Here is a 22525-nt window from a genome sequence, read left to right as displayed (position 1 = left end):
ATAGGAAATGAGTTCATGACCTGGCTTAAATTTTTAATTACTGTCAAAAATACCAGCAATACACATACTAAAAACAAAAACAAAAGCAAAAAAGCCATTAATTTATTTTACCCACTTCGATTCCACCCAACATCTACTTTGTAGGCCCCATTATTTAAAATGAAATACATAAGCACGTGAATCTTCAGAGGATGGGTAATTTCATGTTCCAACGGAACAATAAACTCATAATCGGCCAGGCGCCGTGGCTCATGCCTGTAATCCCAGCACTTTGGGAGGCCGAGGCAGGCGGATCACGAGGTCAAGATCTTGATCGAGACCATCCTGGCCAACATGGTGAAACCCCGTCTCTACTAACAACACAAAAATTAGCTGGGTGTCATGGCGCGCGCCTGTAGTTCCAGCTACTCGGGAGGCTGAAGCAGGAGAATCGCTTGAACCTGGGAAGCGGAGGTTGCAGTGAGCGGAGATCGTGCCACTGCACTCGAGCCTGGTGACAGAGCGAGACTCCGGATCAAAACAAAACCAAAAAAAAAAACCTATCAAAGTGACTTTGAAATTTGTGTATAAACACTGATATACATCTTTTAATACTTCACTTTGCTTTTCACTTTTATGCCTCCAGGTTTACTACAGCTGAGAAGAGAAAATATATACAGATGAGTGTGTGTACACACACACGCATGTAACTTTTTAAAATTCAGAAGTTGAAAGGTCCAGAAAGATAGTAAGAAACTAACGTAGAATAGCCACAGGTGATTAATAACACGTTTCATGAAAGGCACAGGGAAATAAATGGCAGCAAAAGCTATTTTCATGGTAATCTCACATCCCACGAATACTGAAATGAAAATCGCCGCGGCAATGGACTGTGGTTCAGGTGAAACACGTTCTCGTTCGCTAAGGAGATAGATGATTTCATCTAAAAGCAGCGCTCATGGCGAAGAGGCTTAAGGCCACAAAACCGTGGGACAGAAGGAGGAACAGAAACCAGGTATCTCCACTCCAGCTGCCCTGCCTCAGACTCCTAAGCTTCGCATGTGAGGATCCTCTTGCAGGCACTGACTAGAGATGAAATCCTAAAGCATAGGTGAAGCGGAAATCCTCCTTCAGGGAGAGCCGACTGAGGAAGCCAGCGGCTAGCACGAGGCGGGACAGGATACCTCCCTCTTCGCCCACGGCGGCCTCTCTGTCATAGTAACCGCCGTTCTGCCACTCATGCAGCTTTCTAAGACACCTCTAGGTTCCCCAGCGCTTTCAGTGGGGCAGCCGGCCGCTCCCGAAGGCTGCAAGAGGAGGCCCGGCGTGCTAAGCCAGCCTCGCTCCCCTCTTAGAAAGCCGGCCCGCCAGCGAGAGCCAGGCTAAGGCGCGGACAACCAACGAGGTGTCAGGCTCGGCAGGGGATTGCTTCTGTCTGGGGCCCGGCCGAGGTTGCGTTCGTGCCTCGCGCGCACACGCTCCGCGTTCACTCAGCCAATCCGGCGCTACTCGCGCGCCCAGGAGCGAACAGCGGTCCTACTCAGGCTGGGCCGGCTCCTTCCCGCTCCCAGTACTCAGACCCGAGCTCTCACTCCTCCCCTCACTCTCCACGAGTTCCACGCCTCGGGGTGTAGCTCCGCCCCTGTCCCCGAGTCCGCCCCCGCAACCTCCAGAGCGTGTGCTCTCCTTTCCTCTCAGTCTTACCATCTAGCTGCCTTGAGTCTCGCGCTCCGCAGAGCGGTACGACTCTCTCCGGCCTCGTTCCGCCGCCTCCGCGCCCTCTCCCCGTGCGGCCACCGCGCCCCCCAAGCTTGCCTCCTTCTAGCCGGACTTGGGGTCGCGCGCCCTGACTCCGCCCCCTCCCGCGGACCCGCGCACTCCCGGCGCGGCCTCTCCCCCACGCAGGCCACCGAGCACTCTGCGGCCTCCCCCTCCTTCCCCGCTCTCCTCGCGCTTCCCTGGCTCCCTAGCTGTCGCGCTCTCCTCGGCGAGCGCGCTCCCGGCCCGCGCGCTCCGGGCTCCGGTTTCTCCCGGCTCCTGTTAGTGCGGTGACTGCGCTGGGAAACATGGCGACCGAGGGAATGATCCTTACTAACCACGACCATCAAATCCGTGTCGGAGTCCTTACAGGTAACCGAGGGAGGAAGTCCGGGACCTATGAGGCTGCTGTCCCTGACTTGCCTTAGGCTTTTCGCCTGTGGTGGCCCTTCTCTGCGTCCTCGGGAGGAGGGAAGGCTGAAGAAGGGAACCGCGGGGGTGCATTTTACAACCGCTGAGAACCGCCGGAGATTGGGGGTGTTCCCGCGGGTCCCCTCCCCCAGCCCCCCAGGAGCCGGGGTCGACCCCGTGGGATGTCAGGCTCCAGCGCCTTCGGAGACAAAGTCCTGGGCCCCCAGGGACCGAGGGGCCGGTGCGGAGGGCGCTGCGGGGCTCCGCGCTGTCGGTGCAGGCGGCGGGATCCCGGCTCCGCAGTCTGAAGCATGCCGCTCTCGGCTGGCCTGGGCGCATCTTCCGCTAGTGCTCTTCAGAGAGAGAGGGGGGAATCCCATCTCCACCCCCTTTCTCTCCTTCCCTTCCCCCCACCCGGGCGGCCCCACGCCAGTAGCTGTGCTTGCCCGGACGAGACTCAGGGGTTAATTAGATGAAACTGCTCCTCTTCGGGTTGTCCCTCGCGGGCCGGGCGTCCCCTCAGTCACCCATGGGGCACCCTTCGCCTCCCTCGGGGGATGAGGGATCGGCTTGCGTCCGGACCTCGGAAAGTGTCTGCCTTCTGCCTTTCCGAGCAAAAGGCCCTCTATCTGCCTCGTCGTTTCCTTAGCGAGGACGGGCTGCAGGCTGCGGCCGGGGGATCAAGCTTTTTACTTGAGAGGGCAGGATTCCCCTACTGGGGCTCCTGTCCCCCTCCTTTCTGGGAACCCCCACCCCAGTAGAGCGTCCCGAGGCTGGTGAGGGGGGCACTTTTCCCGGGTCGGGTTTGCCTCCCTCGCCAAAGCCGTGTGTGTTCTGCATGTCTGATTCCGTTGCGCTGAATTTGGTTAATATCCGTCACTTAGGCGATCGGCAGTTGCTGCAGGGCATGACTTCCAAGATGAACAGCAAGCCGATTTGTAGGGGTTTCTGCTGTGGTTCTGTAGTTGGCAAGGTTTATGTGTAATTGAGTGGCGAGACGGGGGTTAAAGAACTATATTTGGAATCTGAGGGCTTAGTTTGGAGTGAAGGAAATCCAAGACTCAGTGATGTGATTTCGGAAAAAGAAGCAATGTGGACGGGAATCCTAGTGTTTCCCTTACTTCTTTTTTTAATTTTTTCTTTAACTGTCAAATTCTGACAGGTCGAGACGGTGCTCGAGAAGGGACTAAATTGAATAAGACTTGCTTTTATTATTAGGTAGAAAAAAATGTCAGACTGCCGGCAGATATTGAGTGCAAAGCTTAATTTAGCTGCTGAATTTTATGAAAAGGTGATATCCAAAGCCCCCTTTTTTCTCTTTTAAGTAAAAGATTGCCTTTCCCTGGTATTCTTTCCGTATATCGATCGTGTTTAATTGAATTTTCCTAATCAAAAGACCCTTGGATAGAGAAACTAGTCTAAACCAGTTGCAGAAAAGGGAACCCCCAAATCAGAAGGTGCGCTGTTCTTTTGGTCCTGGAACTGTTTGGGTATGTGAAGATTCAGTTGTATTTCAGAATTCCTGGAGCTGACATTGCCAATTTTCGAATAATCTGATGGTGGGATGTGAAAGTGTGTATCTTTTATCTACCCTCAACTTTCACTTTAAATTGTAGCCATTCTTTGACAATTAATAGAGTAGTGAGAAGCCAAAATATGTCAGTTGTCTGTGGAAATAAAAAAGGCCATAGATGTTTAAAAGTTAAACCGTAGAAATATTTTTACAATGAACATTTTCTACTTAAGCTTTCCATTAAATAATAGTTTCATTTAACGAATCAACTTACCTTTGCCAAGTGACATAGCAGATAGGTGTTGTACAGACTGCTTTGAAAGATGCAGCCCTTATCTGGTGTCCCTACAGTCTAATATGGGTAACAGTGATACGCAAACTGATGAAGAAACATTGTATGTAATTATTGTGCAAAACTTTTCTAAATACATTACCTATGAGTTTGGGGTTAACTGCAAAAGAAATTCCGTATTCAGATGGGTTAGGAGCGAATGTGACTACCTGAAGGGAGAATTTAATACATTTACTAGAGTCAAGAAGAAACTGGCAATTTTAAGGGAAGTTGAAAGTCAGCAGCCACCTTATAAATAAATACGTAGTTGATGAGGCTCCTGAGCGGAATAAAAATGCAATGTAAAGGCCTTGAGAAGCTCAAGTGGAATAGGTAGGTGGCATAGGTAAAATGTTAGAGAGAAGATAACATTAACATTGACAGTGGAATTAAAGACAGACAAGGGAAGCTATCTCATGAGAATGAGGTACAGTAGTCTAGGGGGAAAAGTCTAGGGCCAGAAACAAGGTTGTAGCTGAAGGAATGAAAGGCAGCTACAGGTTTGGAAAAAGTGATAATAGAGGAAAATAGGTTTTGATGATAACATGTATATTTGAAGTCAGAAATAACTCAGGCTTTTTCTTGAAAAGTTGTTGATACAGATATTGTCTACTATGATAGAGAGGAAAGAAAACTGATTTTTCTCAAGTCTGTAACTAGTGGGTTTCATTATCACCAGCTTAATTTCTGTGGTCTTGCCTGATATACCATATGATTTGGGGGAAAGAACTTACAAAAATGAAGCTGTGCTGTACAGTTTTGTGTATTCTAGAACTTCAGGTTTTGCAGTTTTACTATGTAGAATTATTTTTTACTGAACTCAAGTATTGTGATTTCATACTTAAGAAAGTTGAGTTGAACTGTAGTTTTTGTAAATTATAATTTGTGGCTCTCTTAAAAGGTGGAGGGCCTCTTTTAGAAAATCTCCTTGGCATGCTTCATAATACTAATTTTAAGTATTTTATCTACATCTATTTTACAAAGATACTGGAAAGTGTAATCTACCCACACGCACATTTTGCAATATGTTACTTAGTATTTTGTAAAGTCATATTGTCATTTCTAAAGTTTTTAATTGACTTCTTTGTGACATTTTTTATTACCTGTTGAAAGATACTTGTTCTTTGAAACTTTTCGTCCATTAGATGTTTTTGTTATCTTCATTTCAGTTGTGAATTTGGCAAATTTAATACATAGTCTGTTGAGACTTCTCATTAAATAAATTGTATTAGGTTTATGAAAGAATAATGGTAGAAAGGGAGATATTTAGCAGAAGCACTTTTTTGCTTCATTATTTTGAATTATTAAGCACTTGAAAATGAGATTATGATAATTAATGTAACACGGATATTCTAATTACACTATTTTTTTAAATCAGGAAAATGAGAACATAGATGTATATAAAATAGGCTGTACGTGGAAACATTTTATGTTGCATATTATTGTCCATCTCTAAGAACAATAACTTTGTTCGAAACTGTCTTATGTTGACTTGACAGAAATGAAAGTCACATGGTGTTTGGTGACCTAAGGTGTAGTTTGAAATATTTCTGTGTCTAATGTTGTCTACTTGTGTTACTATTTATAGAAGAGACTAGAGGTAATGTGGTAATGAGTAACATGAAGCAAATAAACAAGTATCTGCTACTTCAAAACTAGAAACAAGATGTGGTGCAGATGTAGAATTTTTTTCTAACAGCTTTAGTAGTAATTATACTTGAAGTCAATCTTACCAGTTACATAGCAGGCTCACTATATCTGGAATATGTCACTCTTCATATACTTTTTTCTATTTTGAAAGAAGCTGTTTATCAAAGCAGCATACTAGTTTTACCACTGCAAAAGCTCTACAGAAACATTACTAGGAAAATAATGACTACATGTATGTATATAATGTAAAATCATATAGATTATTCCATTGGCTACTTAATATCATATTAGTTCGCTACAGCTCATGTTTGATACCAAGGTACTTAGCTAAAGATGATAATCCATTGCCTAAATTGTCACTAATAGTGGCATGAATGAGAAAAAGGTACAAATTTTTGGGAAAGGGCATTTTTAAAAATCATTTTTTTTTGCTGTAGTAATACAAATTTTAATTACACTAACCTGTTGATTTGAAATCAGTAAGAGATATTGGAACAAATATAGGACTAGGTACTAGAGATTAGTTAAAAGACTAATTGTAAATGAGAACATCAAAATATTACAGTAACATGTAGGGAGTATTTCAGTTATTCATAAATGAAGTCATTCAGAGTATTCAGAAAACAAGTTTGAGCCAAGCAGATGCTACCCTTATAACTCTGCAATTGTTTAAGCATTTACTTTTTTACATTCTTGAAACCTGTTCTGGTATATTATGTGTCAATATTATTTTCTGAAAAGCCTGTTTATTGATAAGGATATATACATATTATATCTGTTTTGAGAATAGATGTCATTAAGTAGGCAAATTACTATTAAATCCTACTAAGTGGAACTGTATGTTCTGGCTAACTTACCTATTTTATTCAATATGTGTTTTTAATATTGATCTATATGACTTGAAAGGAATCCTATTTCTTGAACTAGATTGTTATTTTGTGAATTTTTTGTTGGAAGCAATGTATTAGAGAATTAAATGTTTAGTCAAAGTAGGAAAATGTTAAATTAATTTCTAATGAATATACTTAGTACTATTATCATTGGTCAAAGACTTGAAAAAGTATTAGTTGCTATACAATAAGAATTTTAACTATATTAAAAACACAGGTGACAATTTGACTTCAAAGTAAATGTACTTAATACTATCATCACTGGCCAAAGACTTGAAAAAGTATTAGTTGCTATACAATAAGAGTTTTAAATACATTAAAAACACATACGACTATTTGACTTCAAACAGGCATATAGTGGAAAGTCAATAGTATGTTTTTAGGGAGGAAATGATGAATAAGAGTCTATTTTTACTCTTATTGGTGATAGATTCCTGGCTAAGTTGAACAGGGTGTTTTTAAAAACAATCAGTAAAATAGATAAAATCTATTACTCCGTTTCTGTAAATAGGATTGAAGAATAATGAAGCATATTTGGAATTTGAAAGGTATAAAAAAAAGATCCTGAAAAAGAAAGTAGTGAAACCACAAAGGATTTCTTCCTTCACATATGGGCAAAGAAGATAAATACCAAGGAAGAAGAAAAGATTGTTTAACCTACTTAAAAGTAATTGAGACTGTAGTCAATATGAATGGCATGTAATCTCACTTTCATTAAAAAGTTTTTTTGAGTGACCTCTCAAAAAGGAAATGTTTAATAAAGTATTGCTAAGTAGAAGTTCTATCCAGGTTCTTTAATGAATTTATAAACTAAATTGTATTTAATAAATTAATTTTAACTAAGTAGAGCTTCTTGAAAATTTTGTTTAAACAACCCCAACAATTTTAACAGTAGCTTTGTCAGTATTTATACATTTTGAAAGAGTGTAATTAAATTTACCATGCTTTAAAAAGAATTCTTAATTTGAAAAATAAAGCAGCAAGGAAATGAAATATGATGAAGGAATTGTCACCATAATTTGGGGCATTCTTCTCAAACTGGAGTACAGGACATTGTGTCAAGGGATACTATAAGGCTTGGGATCTAAGCCATGGGAACAAACATAATAATTTTTTAAGTACCAATTTTACTTGATGGTATTAATTTAAATAACTTTAATATTAAGCATGAGTAAATTAGGCACAAAGTATAGAATTCACGTGAGGCTTTATTTAAGATGAAATTAGAAGCTTCAAAGAAATTTCAAGTGAACCCATTATATTTCAAGTGAGGTGCAGATCTCGTCATTCTTCTGTGTTATTGGCACTTCATGGCAAAAAATTTAAGGAGCACTGGATCATAGAAAGAACATTGTAAGAATTATGTTCTCATACTATTCTGGCTAGTAAAGTTTTGTAACCTTCAGTATATTATGTAACCCTCTCTCAGCTTTTCTTACCACTAAAATGAAGAGATCCCTCTCTAAGATCACTTCAAGGCTCTCATGGCAATATATGTTTCTGTCTTTTAGCATTCTGACCAGCAGGAAAGAGAAATATAGGATATTAGACCTAGTTAATTTTTTTCTGTCTTTATAATGGGAATGATTATAGGGGAGGGTAGGTTATACATAAAAATGCAAGAGAGTAAGAAATAGAATAATGATCAAAGAAGGAAAATATTTAGATTTTTTATTTAGAAATTTTTGTGACATTAATCTTTCTGTTATTAGCAGTCTTACACTTAGGTTTCAGACACAGCTCAGGACTGACTTTGTCAATAAAATATTTCCTGGGAATTATTCTCTTCAATGATGTCTTTCTTTGTTTTCCTTACAATGTTTATAAATGTTGTCTATACCCTGTAATCTATATGTGGGAGGCTGCATGGTGTAGCTTAAAAAGGATAGAGCTTTGGAGTCAGATAGACTTGGATTTCAGACCCTCATTTGCCCTTTATTTTGGGAAGTCATTTAACCTCTCTGAATTTCAGTTTTCTTCTCCAAAATGAAGATAGCAATACCTACTTTACAAAGTTTTCAAAACTAATAGAGGTAATGCATATGAAAATGCCTAGCATTTTCAGATGAGATACTCGATTATTTTTGGTTCCTTCCTCTTTGTATGTTGCTTTGAGAGCAACTTGCCACAGTTTCGTATATACATGTCTTATTCAAAGTAGATTTTAAAGTTCTTGAGACATATGGTTGTGTTCTTTACTTCTTTTGTGCCCTTTTGTCATAGCATGTGTTAATGAAGTAATTGGATAGAAGGTGTTTAATAAAAAAATTGGGTAATGTGAAATTTATATAGTACCTTAAGAAACGTTTAGGTAAACCAGAACTTGGCTATTATTACTAAAAGAATAGTTTAGGGTAGATGGAGTGAGGTGATTAGTTTTTAAAAGGTATGTTTTTCTGGTAATAGGATGATATTTATAATGATGTGTGTTTGAGATGTTTTATAGCATTAAATTTTGTATATTGTTTTAGTTGGGTATCGTTTGTGTGAGGATTATTTTAGAGTAATGAAATTTGATATCTTAAAAACTAAAAATTTGAAATTATAGGTAAAAAAATTCTGAAAATGCTGTTATGTTGATTCTGGTGATCAAAATAACACTGATAGGAGTCAAAAGTTATGCCTCTTCCCCCACTTTTAAGATAAGCACATTTTACCACAGTTTCCTTACCTTTAAATGGGGGTAAGTGTGTTTACCTTGGTGGGTTAATGTGAGAAATGAAATAACGTATTCAGTATTCAACACCTACAATGTACCAAGGCCCTGTGCTAAGTGAGGGATACAATAGTGATTAAGACAGTTCAATCTTTCTTGTCTTGAGGCATATATTCTAGCACTACCGTGAAAACATTATTCAGTCAAGTTGGATATTGACACATTCATGCTTCATTTATGTTTCATTTCAAGGAATAAAGTGCTTTTATATTTTATTTTTTAAGTAGATAACAAGTACAAGCACCAAAACTGTTTTTATGTCAAGCCATTTTTTTGATACACATTTTTTTTTTTGAGACGGACTCACTGTGTCGCCCAGGCTGGAATGCAGTGGTGCGATCTCAGCTTGCTGCATCCTCTGCCTCCCGGGTTCAAGAGATTCTCCTGCCTCAGCCTCCCAAGTAGCTGGGATTACAGGCACCTGCCACCATGCCCGGCTAATTTTTTTTTTTTTTTGTATTTTTAGTAGAGACAGAGTTTTACCATGTTGGCCAGGCTGGTTTTGAACTCCTGACCTCAAGTGATCTACCTGCCTCAGCCTCCCAAAGTGCTGGGATTACAGGTGTGAGCCACCATTCCTGGCCAGCAATTATATTTCTACATTCTATTCTGAATATCTGTTACTGTGACATGATAGTATGTTTCCATAACGTATATGCTTTTCAGGTTTTACCCACTTGCCTTTCCTCTTCCGGTTTCTAATCTACTATATCCTTGGGAACTTCATAAACTTGCTAAGAATTATTTGTGATATTACATCCAGTTAGATTTGAAGTGAGAGTCTAAAAGCACATATTTTCACTTTTGGGTTCAGGGCATCAGAAAATGGGTGGATATTACTATAATAAATAGCTTTATTTATTTCTTTGTATAGTACTTCACGATTTCAGGACTATGGCTAAATGTGTCTGCCTGATGGTGCAAATGTTAATAAAAATCCACTCTATGAGTGAAAGAGATTAAGTGCAGTTTGAATGCTAAGTAAAAATGAAATGTTTCTTTTAATTATTTCTTGTTCTTTTAAAAAGCACATTAATGTGCACTCAAAATTAACAATCTTTAAAGTCTAATTAATGGTTAAGAACTATTGGATATCTTGTAAATAAGAAACTGAGCTGGGCACAGGGGTTCACGCCTGTAATCCCAGCACTTTGGGAGGCCGAGGCGGGCGGATCACGAAGTCAGGAGATCGAGACCATCCTGGCCAACATGGTGAAACCCCATCTCTACTAAAAATACAAAAATTAGGCAGGCATGGTGGTGCGTGCCTGTAATCCCAGCTACTCGGGAGGCTGAGGCAGGAGAATCACTTGAACCCGTGAGGCAGAGATTGTAGTGAGCCGAGACTGTGCCACTACACTCCAGCCTGGCGACAGAGTGAGACTCCATCTCAAAAAAAAAAAAAAAAGAAAAAAAAAAAAGAAGAAACTGAATAGAGTAAAAATACTATTTTCAGATGTAAAAAGATGAAGGAACATTTACACAGTGGTGCCCGCCTCTTCACTTTCACCTAAGAGTCTATACAGAACATTTTGATTATAGTCTAAACTTTAAAAATTGTGCTTTCATAAAATTAATATACACATTGTAGAAGTTATGTTTGAATTAAACTGCAAGTGGGCACTACCCAAAGCAATCTACAGATTCAATGCAGTCCTATCAATGACATTCTATACCAATGAAATTCTTCACAGAAATAGGAAAAAAAAAGTTAAAATTTGTATGGAACCATAAAGGACCTGGAATAGCCAAAGCAATCCTGAACAAAAAGAACAAAGCTGGAGACATCGTACTATCAGACTTTAAAATATACTACAAAGTGATAGTAACCAAAACAGCATGATACTGGTGTAAAAACAGACACATAGACCAAAGGAACAGAATCGAGAACCCAGAAATTAATCCTCATATCTACAGCCAACTGAGTTTTGAGAAAGGTCCCAGGAACACTTGCTGATGAAAGGACAGTATCTTCAAGAAATGTTTCTGGGAAAAAGGATATCCATATGCAGAAGAATGAAACTAGAGCCCCACCTCTTATTCTGTAGAAAAATTAACTCAAAATGAATCAAAGACCTACATGTAAGACAGGAAACTATGGAACTGCTAGAAGAAAACATAGGGGAAATGTTTCAGGACATTGGCTGGGAAAAAATTTTATAAATAAGACCTCAAAAGCACTGGCAAAGAAAGCAAAAATAAACAAGTGGATTATAGCAAACTAAAAAGCTTTTGTACAGCAAAGGAAATAACCAACAGAATGAAAGGCAGCCTATAGAATGGGAGAAAATATTTGCAAACTGTTCATCTGACAGGGGATTAATATCTAGAATATACAAGAAACTCAAACATCTTAACAGCCAAATAAATAAATAAATAACCCAGGAAAAAAACAAAACAAAACCTGCAAAAAACCCAATCTGATTAAAAAAAGATGGGATATTTCTCAAAAGAAGACATACAAATGGCCAAAAAATACATTAAACAATGTTCAGCATCATTAATCATCAGGAAAATGCAAATCAAAACCACAGTGAGGTATTCTCTTACCCCAGTTAGGATCACTATTATCAAAAAAAACAAAGAATGACAAATGCTGCCAAGGATGTAGAGAAAAGAGACCTCTTACATACTGTTGATAGGAATGTAAACAAGTACAGCCACTATGGAGAACAGTATAGAGGTTCTTTAAAGGACTACAGATAGAACTACCATATGATCCATCAATTTCGCCACTCGGCATTTACCCAAAGAAAAGGAAATCAGTATACGGAAGAGACATGTGTACCATATTTATTGCAGCACTATTCACAATAGCTAAGATACAGACTCAATCTAGGTGTCCAACAGCAGATGAATGGACAAATCAATTATGGTATATATGCATAATGGAATACTGTTCAGCCATAAAGAATGAAATCCTATCATTCATGACAACACGGATGGAACTGGAGGACATTATATTAAGTGAAATAAGCCAGGAATGGAAAGTTAAACACTGCATGTCCTCACTATTATGTGGAAACTAAAAAAAGTTGGTTTCATGGAAGTAAAGTAGAACAGAGGATACTAGAGACTGGGAAGAGTCGGGGGAAGGGGATACAGGGAGAAATGTGTTATAGGATACAAAATTAGAGCTAGATCGGAGAAATAAATTCTAGTCTTCTATAGCATTATAGGGTGACTATAGTTAACAGTAATATATATTTTCAAATAGCTAGAAGGAGGATATTGAATGTTCTCAACACAAAGAAATGATAAATGTTCAAGATGATGGATAATTAATTATTCTAATCTGATCACCATACATTATATGTATTGAGACATCACTATGTACCTCATAAGTATGTATAATTATTGTATGTCAATATAAAATATAAAAGAAAATTTAAAAAATTGCAAATAAGAAAGCTCCTAAATTCTTATGTCATTCTTTTAATTAGTTAAAAAATTTATTAAAGTATATTTATGTGTTATAAAGAATATAATAATACAGAGAGGTAAAATGCAAAATTAAGCCTCATTACATTACTTCTCTAGTTTCTCTCTAGTGTTAACCACTTAAAAAATCTTTTTGTTTATTCTTTTGTATACACTCATATATCTGATATATTTGAATATGTGTATGTGTATCATACAATACATCAGAGCTTGCAAATTGATGGACCTCTGGCCCTAATTGACCAGTGTTTCATTATTCCCCTACTGTATTTTAGAAAAAGTATTTGTTTCTAACACTTAAAAAAAGATATTTCATATAAAATCCCTATTTTTTTTTGCTTCTTAAGGTTCAGCAACACACAACATGTTTCTCACATAATAGTTGTTTAGAGTTACTGTCCGCATAAGATAGGACATGCATTCTTCAGTTTCCCACAGTTTCTGTTTAATATGTGTTGGCTGCCTGACCTTGATAGGCATTTGAGATTGTGATTCTTGCTCATACATAGTATTTTGCACTTTCTTCCTTCACTCCCTAACTCTAGCATATTTTGGACACCTTTTCATATTAGTGAAAATAATAGTACTTAACTTTATTGAGAGCCTATGAAGTGTAAAATACCTTCTAGAGCCTGTTAAAGAGCCTATTAATTCATTTAATCCTCGTAATAATATGTTAGTATTATTACCATTTTACAGTTGAGGAAATTGTTGCAGAGAGAGATTAAGTAACTTGCTCAAGTTAGTGCAGTAAAGGAACAGGCTGCAAATTGAATCTATGTAATCTGTCCGTAGAGTGTAAGCTCTTAACTACTACATTATACTCCTCTTTGGCATGTCAGAATTATTTCATAGAGATCTTCAAAGATGTTTATATACATATTTCACTTTAATGGGTCTTATTGCATTGTAGGTTGTGCTATATTTAATTAGTCCCTAATTGATGGACATCAAGGTTTCTGATTTTTCACTGAGACAGATGTTGTAGATAATAATATTATACATTTATCATTACAAGTTTATAAGTTTTTTATAATGTAAGATTACTATCTGTAGAATTTTGTGGTCAAGGGTGTATGAACTTAAAAATTTTAATAGATAATTTACTTTCCAATAAGGATGTATTAATTAATATTCCCACCTTCATTGAGTATTAGCTTTTTAGCTTTACAAGTTCTGTTGAATATATCTCTTGAGTTACACAGGAGCCTTTTATTAGGATTCTTTATTGCAAATGGGAGTTACTGAGATCAAAATTAGCTTAAGTGAAGAGGGAAGCTTACATAGCCATAGATTACAGAGGAGGAGCTGACTTAAGGGACTCAAATTATGTGATCGGGAAGCAATGTAATCGTGGACTCTTACTCTCCATTTCATTGCTCTGTTTTCTGAGTATGTTGCAGGCTGACTTTCTTCTTATAGTCAGAATTGTGAGGTTATAGAGGAGGGGTAGATTGAGAAGTTACAGTAATAGACAGTTTCATGTTTTCCCTTTCCCAATTAGTGAGTCCAGAGGAAATATTTTCTTTCTTGTTTTTTAACTTTTAGGTTCAAGGGTACATGTGCAGGTTTGTCATATAGGTAAACTCGTGTCAGAGGGGTTGTTTTACAGATTATTTCATCACCTAGGTACTAAGCCTGGTACCTAATAGTTATTTTTCCTGCTTATCCCTCTTCCCACCCCCTACCCTCAGATAGGCTCCAGTGTCTGTCGTTCCCTTCTTTGTGTCCATGAGTTCTTTTAGCTCCCACTTGTAAGTGAGAACATCTGGTATTTGGTTTTCTGTTCCTACATTAGTTTGCTGAGGATAATGACCTCCAGCTCCATCCATGTTCCCACAAAAGACATGATCTCATTTTTTTTATGGCTGCATAGTATTCCATGATGTATGTATATAAACCACATTTTCTTTATGCAGTTTGCCATGGGTGGGCATTTAGGTTGATTCCATGTCTTTGCTATTGTGAATAGTGCTACAGTGAACATTCGTGTGTATGTATCTTTATGGTAGAATGATTTCTATTTCTCTGGGTATATACCCAGTAATGGAATTGCTGTGTTAAATGGTAGTCAGAGGAAATTTTTTTTTTTTCTCATGACATTTGTATATAAACTTCCAGGATGCTTTCCTGGTATGACTCACATGTCAATTTTGGAGCCCATCATTGTAACCAGGAGGTTGAGGCCTGATTGGCCAGGTCTGTATCACATGTCCATCCTTGGGAGTGGGGATACTAAATAGGTAACCTCACCAGAATCACATAGAGAGGGTGTCTTAGTGTGGGCTGCTATAACAAAATACTTAGACTGGGTAATTTATAAATAACAGAAATTTATTTCTTACAGTTCTGGAGGCCGGGAAGTCAAAAATCAAGGCACTAGCAGATCTGGTCTGGTGAGGGCCTGTTCTTCAGGGACAATTCCTTCTTAACTGTGGCTTTCTAGCTATGTCCACATAGCTTTCTAGCTTGCCCTTATGGAAGGGCAAGAGGGCTCCCTCAAGCCTCTTTTATGAGGGCACTAATCCCATTTATGAGGGTAGACCCCTTGTGACCTAATCTCCTCCAAAGGTTCTACTTCTTTAAGACCATCACAGGGTGGGGTGGGGTAGGGGGTCAGGTTTCAACATGTGAATTTTGGAGGGGCACACAGACATTCAGACCACAGCAGAGGGAACAAGGGAAGTCTTTAAAAGGAGAGGAGTTTCTGTCACTAAAAGGGGAAAAGTGTGCTGAGCAAGCAGACAACTTTTTTTTTTAGAGGTTCCCTGAAGTCTTGATGCCGTTTTGCGTCATTCTTTTTTCCCTGAGAATGTAGTTGATTGTATCAGTCATTGTTTCTTCTTTTTCCTGCTTCTGCCATGAAAATGCTCCTCTGGCAGATAGTTTCAAATTAGAATTGGAGTAAGTTAGGGTGTGGCAATCAATGGCTTAAACCCAGGCCCCTGTGATGTGAAGGGTGGTTAATTTATATATCAAGAGAACTCACAATGATTGACCTCCACTTTTTCATACTCTTTGTAAAAGAGTGGTTCTCTGAAGACATTTTAGAATAGTAATACACACATAATTGAAATATTTTACCCATTTTTTAAAGAGCCCTTTATGTTGCTTTATTTTGAATTTATGATCACCTATGGGTCTTAGTCTTTTTTTCTACAAATGGTGCCTCCCAGTGTTTCCTAAATTTTGTTCTAGCAACACTTGTCTGGGAGATGTTATAGTATGTATTATATGAAAATGCTTTTACATGATCAAATAAATGTGGAAAGTGCTACATAATGTATCCCTCCATTTGGAGATTCACAGTATATGAAGGCATATTAAAGATGTGAGTAATAACTGTAGAACCTCTTAACCTTTATTTAGTCTAGTGCTTCCAAATTTATTTGAAAATTAAACACTTTTTCAAGATACACCTGAGTTCTGTTCAACACCTTTTTAGGAAATGGTGGTCTTTCCCCTGCAGATGATCTCTTGAAAATCTGTGTATGATTTTTATATGTATTCTTTTACTTTTTTTGCTGTAGAAATAATGGTTTTTCTACAATAATCTCTATTGTGAAAATTAATTATTTTACCCTGGATTTACCTTTAAAATATATACATATATATATATTTTTTTCCTAATCACCACCTCTTTTTTTGTTTTTCCTTTTTTTTCATGTTAAAATGTTGACTGAATATATTCTTATTTGACTCTGAAAATCTATGATAGCAAAGACTAGAAACTGACCAGTCTTGGTTCTGTTACCACTATGGGGAAAGAACACTGGATGAAATTCTATTTTGGATTTTTTCAGTGGGAGTTTAGTATCATTATTTGTCAAATGGAAAGTTGAGTAGATGATCTCTAAAATCCCCTTCAGCTCTAAAATTTTATTAATTCTAAATCTGAGGAGCATGCCTCATGTTTACCATTCGATCATTGCTGAAATCTATTAGTGACGGCAAAATTATTGATCTAAGGTGTTTTCCTTCAAACAGGAAAAATTACTAGAAAAAGACACAGACATTCATAACAAGTGTAAATGAAAATAAATGTCTGTTACTTCCACTGCACAATATGTGCAATTTTATTTCATTCAATATCACATGCTACAGAGGTTAAAATTGCTAAATATATAGACCTTAGAAAACATTATATGAACTTAAGTGTAATAACAGATTCCCACAATCAAGCTTAGAAGAATAATAGTGATTTAGGGGTATTTGAGGTATTACTTTTTCTTTTTAAATTTAAAATGTATTGTTACACTAGAGATCTGGAAAACAAAAAATTAGCACTCCCTCCAAAATAGTTATTATTTTGCTATTGTATATTTAAAACAAAGCTGTTGTAAAATAAGACATAATACCTTTGATGAACAATATTATGTTTTAGGTTCACACAGATACTCAGAATAGTAGGTGGGCTCTGGATTAGACCACCTGGGTTTATACCTAAGTGAAGTTTTTACAGTTACTTCTCTAAGCTTTAGTTTTTTTCATCTGTAAAATGGAAAATAATACTAATACGCCTGCCTTAGAGGGTTGTTATGGTGAGATAATGAAGTAAACCTTTAATGCGTGTGCCCACATACTAAATATTCATGAAATGTTTGTTGTGTATTATAATACATTTGAATATAATTACCTTAATAAACAGGGCAACAGAAGCAACCTGTACAACTTTTGGGTATCTGACCTCAATCTTGGTGTATCCCCATGCCCTTTTCCCACTATTTTATCTTATTTTAGGAACATCATTAAGATTCAATACTGAACTGGGGTTCTGCTTAATCTAAATTCTTGTTTTCCAGCTTAAGTTTTGGGCAGTTAGAGTTAGAAGATGCTATTTGTAGTGTAGTAACTAACAGCAAGAATTTGAGATTTTTGAGATGTAGGTTTAAAGTAAAGTATGTATGGAAAACTGCCTCTGATAGTCTCTAAGGCTTGTTAAGACCTGTGGAGAAAATTCACATACATATATGTGGGTACTATGGTTATGGAATACTAAGTACTCTAGTTCAAAAGATGTTTCGAGGCCGGGCACGGTGGCTCACGCTTATAATCCCAGCACTTTGGGAGGCCGAGGCGGGCGGATCACGAGGTCAGGAGATCGAGACCACAGTGAAACCCCGTCTCTACTAAAAAATTCAAAAAATTAGCCGGGCGTGGTGGCGGGCGCCTGTAGTCCCAGCTACTTGGAGAGGCTGAGGCAGGAGAATGGCGTGAACCCGGGAGGCGGAGCTTGCAGTGAGCCGAGATTGCGCCACTGCACTCCAGCCTGGGCGACAGAGCAAGACTCCATCTCAAAAAAAAAAAAAAGGTGTTTCGAAAGTTTGAAATGTTATGCAAATGGGGCAGTAATGCAGGGTGGTAAAGTGATAGTAAAATAAAATATTTATATAGATGATTGTTGATTTGTAGTAGAGGAACTTTAAATTGGTAGATGAGGACCTTATATGTTTGAGGTTAAATAAACAATGATTTGGGGCATAAGGGAAATAAATATTATGTATAAAAGGGAAAAGATACTTTTAGAACTATCAGATGCCAAAAGAGAATCTATCAAATTTAGAGCATTGCCAAAGATAAGTTTTGGTAGAAAAGTTTGGGAATCATTAATTTAGTTTTTTTTTTTTTTAATTATTATTATACTTTAAGTTCTGGGGTACCTGTGCAGAACATGCAGGTTTGTTACATAGGTATACACGTGCCATGGTGCGTTGCTGTACCCATCAACCTGTCATCTACATTAGATATTTCTCCTAATGCTATCCCTCCCCTAGCCCCCCAGCCCCCGACAGACCCCAGTGTATGATGTTCCCCTCCTTGTGTCCATGTGTTCTCATTCTTCAGCTCCCACTTATGAGTGAGAACGTGGTGTTTGCTTTTCTGTTCTTGTGTTAGTTTGCTGAGAATGATGGTTTCCAGCTTCATCCATGTCCCTGCAAAGGACATGAACTCATCCTTTTTTTATGGCTGCATCGTATTCTACCATGTATATGTGCCATCTTATCTTTATCCAGCCTGTCATTGATGGGCATTTGGGTTGGTTCCAAGTCTTTGCTATTGTGAACAGTGCCGCAGTAAAGATACCTGTGCATGTGTCTTCACAGTAGAATGATTTATAATCCTTTGAGTATATGCCCAGTAATACGATTGCTGGGTCATGTAGTATTTCTGGTTCTAGATTCTTGAGGAATCACCACAGTGTCTTCCCCAATGATTGAACTAATTTACACTCCCAAGAGTGTAAAAGTGTTCCTATTTCTCTACATCCTCTCCAGCATCTGTTGTTTCCTGACTTTTTAATGATCGCCATTCTAACTGGCATGAGATGGTATCACATTGTGGTTTTGATTTGCATTTCTCTAATGACCAGTTATGATGAGCTTTTTTTCATATGTGTGTTGGCTGCATAAATGTCTTGTTTTGAGAAGTGTGTGTTCATATCCTTCACCCACTTTTTGATGGGGTTGTTTTTTTCTTGTAAATTTGTTTAAGTTCTTTGTAGATTCTGGATATTAGCCCTTTGTCAGATGGATAGATTGCAAAAATTTTCTCCCATTTTGTAGGTTGCCTGTTCACTCTGATGGTAGTTTCTTTTGCTGTGCAGATGCTCTTTAGTTTAATTAGCTCCCATTTGTCAATTTTGGCTTTTGTTGCCATTGCTTTTAGTGTTTTAGTCGTGAAGTCTTTGCCCATGCCTATGTCCTGAATAGTATTTCCTAGGTTTTCTTCTAGGGTTTTTATGGTTTTAGGTCTTACATTTAAGTATTTAATCCATCTTGAGTTAATTTTTTGTATAAGGTGTAAGGAAGGGGTCCAGTTTCACTTTTATGCATATGGCTAGCCAGTTTTCCCAACACCATTTATTAAATCCTTTCCCCATTTCTTGTTTTTGTCAGGTTTGTCAAATATAAGATGGTTGTAGATGTGTGATGTTATCTCTGAGGCCTCTGTTCTGTTCCATTGGTTTATATATCTGTTTTGGTACCAGTACCATGCTGTTTTGGTTACTGTAGCCTTGTAGTATAGTTTGAAGTCAGGTAGCATGATGCCTCCAGCTTTGTTCTTTTGTCTTAGGATTGTCTTGGCTATGTGGGCTCTTTTTGGTTCCATATGAAATTTAAAGTAGTTTTTTTTTTTTAAATTATGAGAAGAATGGTAGCTTGATGGGGGTAGCATTGAATCTATAAATTACTTTGGACAGCATGGCTCACAATATTGATTCTCCCTATCCATGAGCATGGAATGTTTTTCCATTTCATTGTGTCCTCTCTTATTTCCTTGAGCGGTGGTTTGTAGTTCTCCTTAAAGAGATCCTTCACATTGCTTGTAAGTTGTATTCCTAGGTATTTTATTCTCTTTGTATCAGTTGTGAATGGGAGTTCACTCATGATTTGGTTGTTTGTGTGTTATTGGTGTGTAGGAATGTTTGTGATTTTCGCACATTGATTTTGTATCCTGAGAGTTTGCTGAAGTTGCTTATCAGCTGAAGGAGATTTTGGGCTGAGACGATGGGGTTTTCTAAATATACAATCATGTTATCTGCAAACAGAGACAATTTGACTTCCTCTTCCTATTTGAATACACTTTATTGCTTTCTCTTGCCTAATTGCCCGGGCCAGAACTTCCAATACTATGTTGAATAGGAGTGTGAGAGGGCATCCTTGTCTTGTGCTGGTTTTCAAAGGAATGCTTCTGGTTTTTGCCCATTCAGTATGGCTGTGGATTTATCGTAAATAGCTCTTATTATTTTGAAATACATTCCATCAATACCTAGTTTATTGAGAGTTTTTAGCATGAAGAGGTGTTGAATTTTGTAGAAGGCCTTTTCTGCATCTACTGAGATAATCATGTGGTTTTTGTTATTGCTTTGGTTTTGTGATAGATTACATTTATTGATTGCGTATGTTGAACCAGCATTGCATCCCAGGGATGAAGCTGACTTGATCATGGTGGAAAAGCTTTCTGATATGCTACTGGATTCGGTTTGCCAATATTTTATCGAGGATTTTTGCACTGATGTTCTTCAGGGATATTGGCCTGAAATTTTCTTTTTTGTGTGTGTCTCTGCCAGGTTTTGGTATCAGGATGATACTGTCCTCATAAAATGAGTTAGGGAGGATTCCCTCTTTTTCTATTGTTTGCAATAATTCCAGAAGGAATGGTACCAGCTCCTCTTTGTACTTCTGGTAGAATTCAGCTGTGAATCCTTCTGGTCCTGGACTTTGGTTAGTAGGCTATTACTGCCTCAATTTCAGAACTTGTTACTGGTCTATTCAGGGGTTCCACTTCTTCCTGGTTTAGACTCAGGAAAGTGTATGTGTCCAGGAATTTATCAGTTTCTTCTCGATTTTCTAGTTTATTTGCGTAGAAGTGTTTATAGTATTCTCTGATGGTAGTTTGTATTTCTGTGGGATCAGTGGTGATATCCCCTTTATCCTCTATTTGATTCTTCTCTCTTTTCTTCTTTATTAGTCTGGCTAGTGTTTTATCTATTTTGTTGATCTTTTCAAAAAAAGAAAAAAAAAACAAAAAACAAAAAGCTCCTGGATTCATTGATTTTTTTTTTTGAAGAAATTTTCATGTCTGTATCTCCTTCAATTCTGCTCTGACCTTAGTTATTTCTTATCTTCTGCTAGCTTTTAAAATTGTTTGCTCTTTCTTCTCTAGTTCTTTTAATTGTGATGTTAGGGTATCGATTTTATATCTTTCCTGCTTTCTCTTGTGGGCCTTTAGTGCTATAAATTTCTCTCTAAACAATGCTTTAGCTGTGTCCCGGAGATTCTGGTACATTGTGTCTTTGTTCTCATTGGTTTCAAGGAACTTATTTATTTCTGCCTTAATTTCATTATTTACCCAGTAGTCATTCAGGAGCAGGTTGTTCAGTTTCTATGTAGTTGTGTGGTTTTGAGTGAGTTTCTTAATCTTGAGTTCTAATTTGATTGCACTGTGGTCTGAAGACTGTTATGATTTCCATTCTTTTGCATTTACTGAGGAGTGTTCCACTTCCAATTATATGGTCAATTTTAGAGTAAGTGTGATGTGGTCCTGAGAAGAATGTATATTCTGTTGGTTTGGGGTGGAGAGTTCTGTAGATGTCTATTAGGTCTGCTTGGTCTAGAGCTGAGTTCAAGTCCTGAATAACCTTGTTAATTTTCTGTCTCGTTGATCTAATATTGACAGTGGGGTGTTAAAGTCTCCCACTATTATTGTGTGGGAGACTAAGTCTCTTGTAGGTCTCTATGAACTTGCATTATGAATCTGGGTGCTCCTATATTGGGTGCATATATGTTTAGGATAGTTAGCTCTTCTTTTGCATTGATCCCTTTACCATTATATAATGTCATTCTTTGTCTCTTTTGATCTTTGTTGGCTTAAAGTCTGTTTTATCAGAAACTAGGATTGCCAGTTCTGCTTTTTTTGCTTTCCATTTGCTGTGTAAATATTCCTTCATCCCTTTATTTTTAGCCTATGTGTGTCTTTGCATGTGAGATGGGTCTCCTGAATACAGCACACCAATGGGTCTTGACTCTTTATGCAATTTGGCAGTCTGTGTCTTTCAATTGGGGCATTTAGCCCATTTACCTTTAAGGTAAATATTGTTATGTGTGAATCTGATCCTGTCATTATGATGCTTGCTGGTTATTTTGACCGTTAGTTGATGCAGCTTCTTCATAGTGATGATGGTTTTTACAATTTGGTGTGTTTTTGCAGTGGCTGGTACTGGTTGTTCCTTTCCATGTTTAGTACTTCCTTCAGGAGCTCTTGTAAGGCAGGCTTCGTGGTGACAAAATCTCAGCATTTGCGTGTCTGTGAAGGATTTTATTTCTCCTTCACTT

The 22525-nt window shown here is 38.0% G+C and overlaps 1 protein-coding gene and 1 long non-coding RNA gene across 16 annotated transcripts in view; one reads left to right on the top strand and one right to left on the bottom strand.

Moving 5' to 3' along the window:
- Window positions 1-1766, bottom strand: part of LOC131381507 (uncharacterized) — an 81075-nt gene extending 79309 nt beyond the window's left edge. Inside the window, exon 1 of the long non-coding RNA XR_009210302.1 lies at window positions 1684-1766. This is a non-coding gene — a long non-coding RNA (uncharacterized LOC131381507). The remainder of the gene's footprint in view (window positions 1-1683) is intronic.
- GPHN (gephyrin) overlaps window positions 1664-22525 on the top strand; it is a 667615-nt gene continuing 646753 nt past the window's right edge. For 8 of the 15 annotated variants that reach the window (XM_032179242.2, XM_032179250.2, XM_032179246.2 and 5 more), the window contains exon 1: window positions 1679-2109. In XM_032179242.2, the coding sequence (XP_032035133.1) occupies window positions 2046-2109 (64 nt within the window). In that variant the 5' untranslated portion in view covers window positions 1679-2045. Of the gene's footprint in view, window positions 2110-22525 lie in introns of all 15 variants that reach the window. The other 7 variants (XM_032179254.3, XM_032179251.2, XM_032753695.2 and 4 more) reach the window with 1 other exon arrangement.

This window comes from Hylobates moloch, unplaced genomic scaffold (assembly GCF_009828535.3).
Source record: "Hylobates moloch isolate HMO894 unplaced genomic scaffold, HMol_V3 SCAFFOLD_16, whole genome shotgun sequence".
NCBI lineage: Eukaryota > Metazoa > Chordata > Mammalia > Primates > Hylobatidae > Hylobates > Hylobates moloch.
The sequence above is the reverse complement of the archived record's forward strand: the minus strand, read 5'-3'. Positions and strand labels throughout refer to the sequence as shown.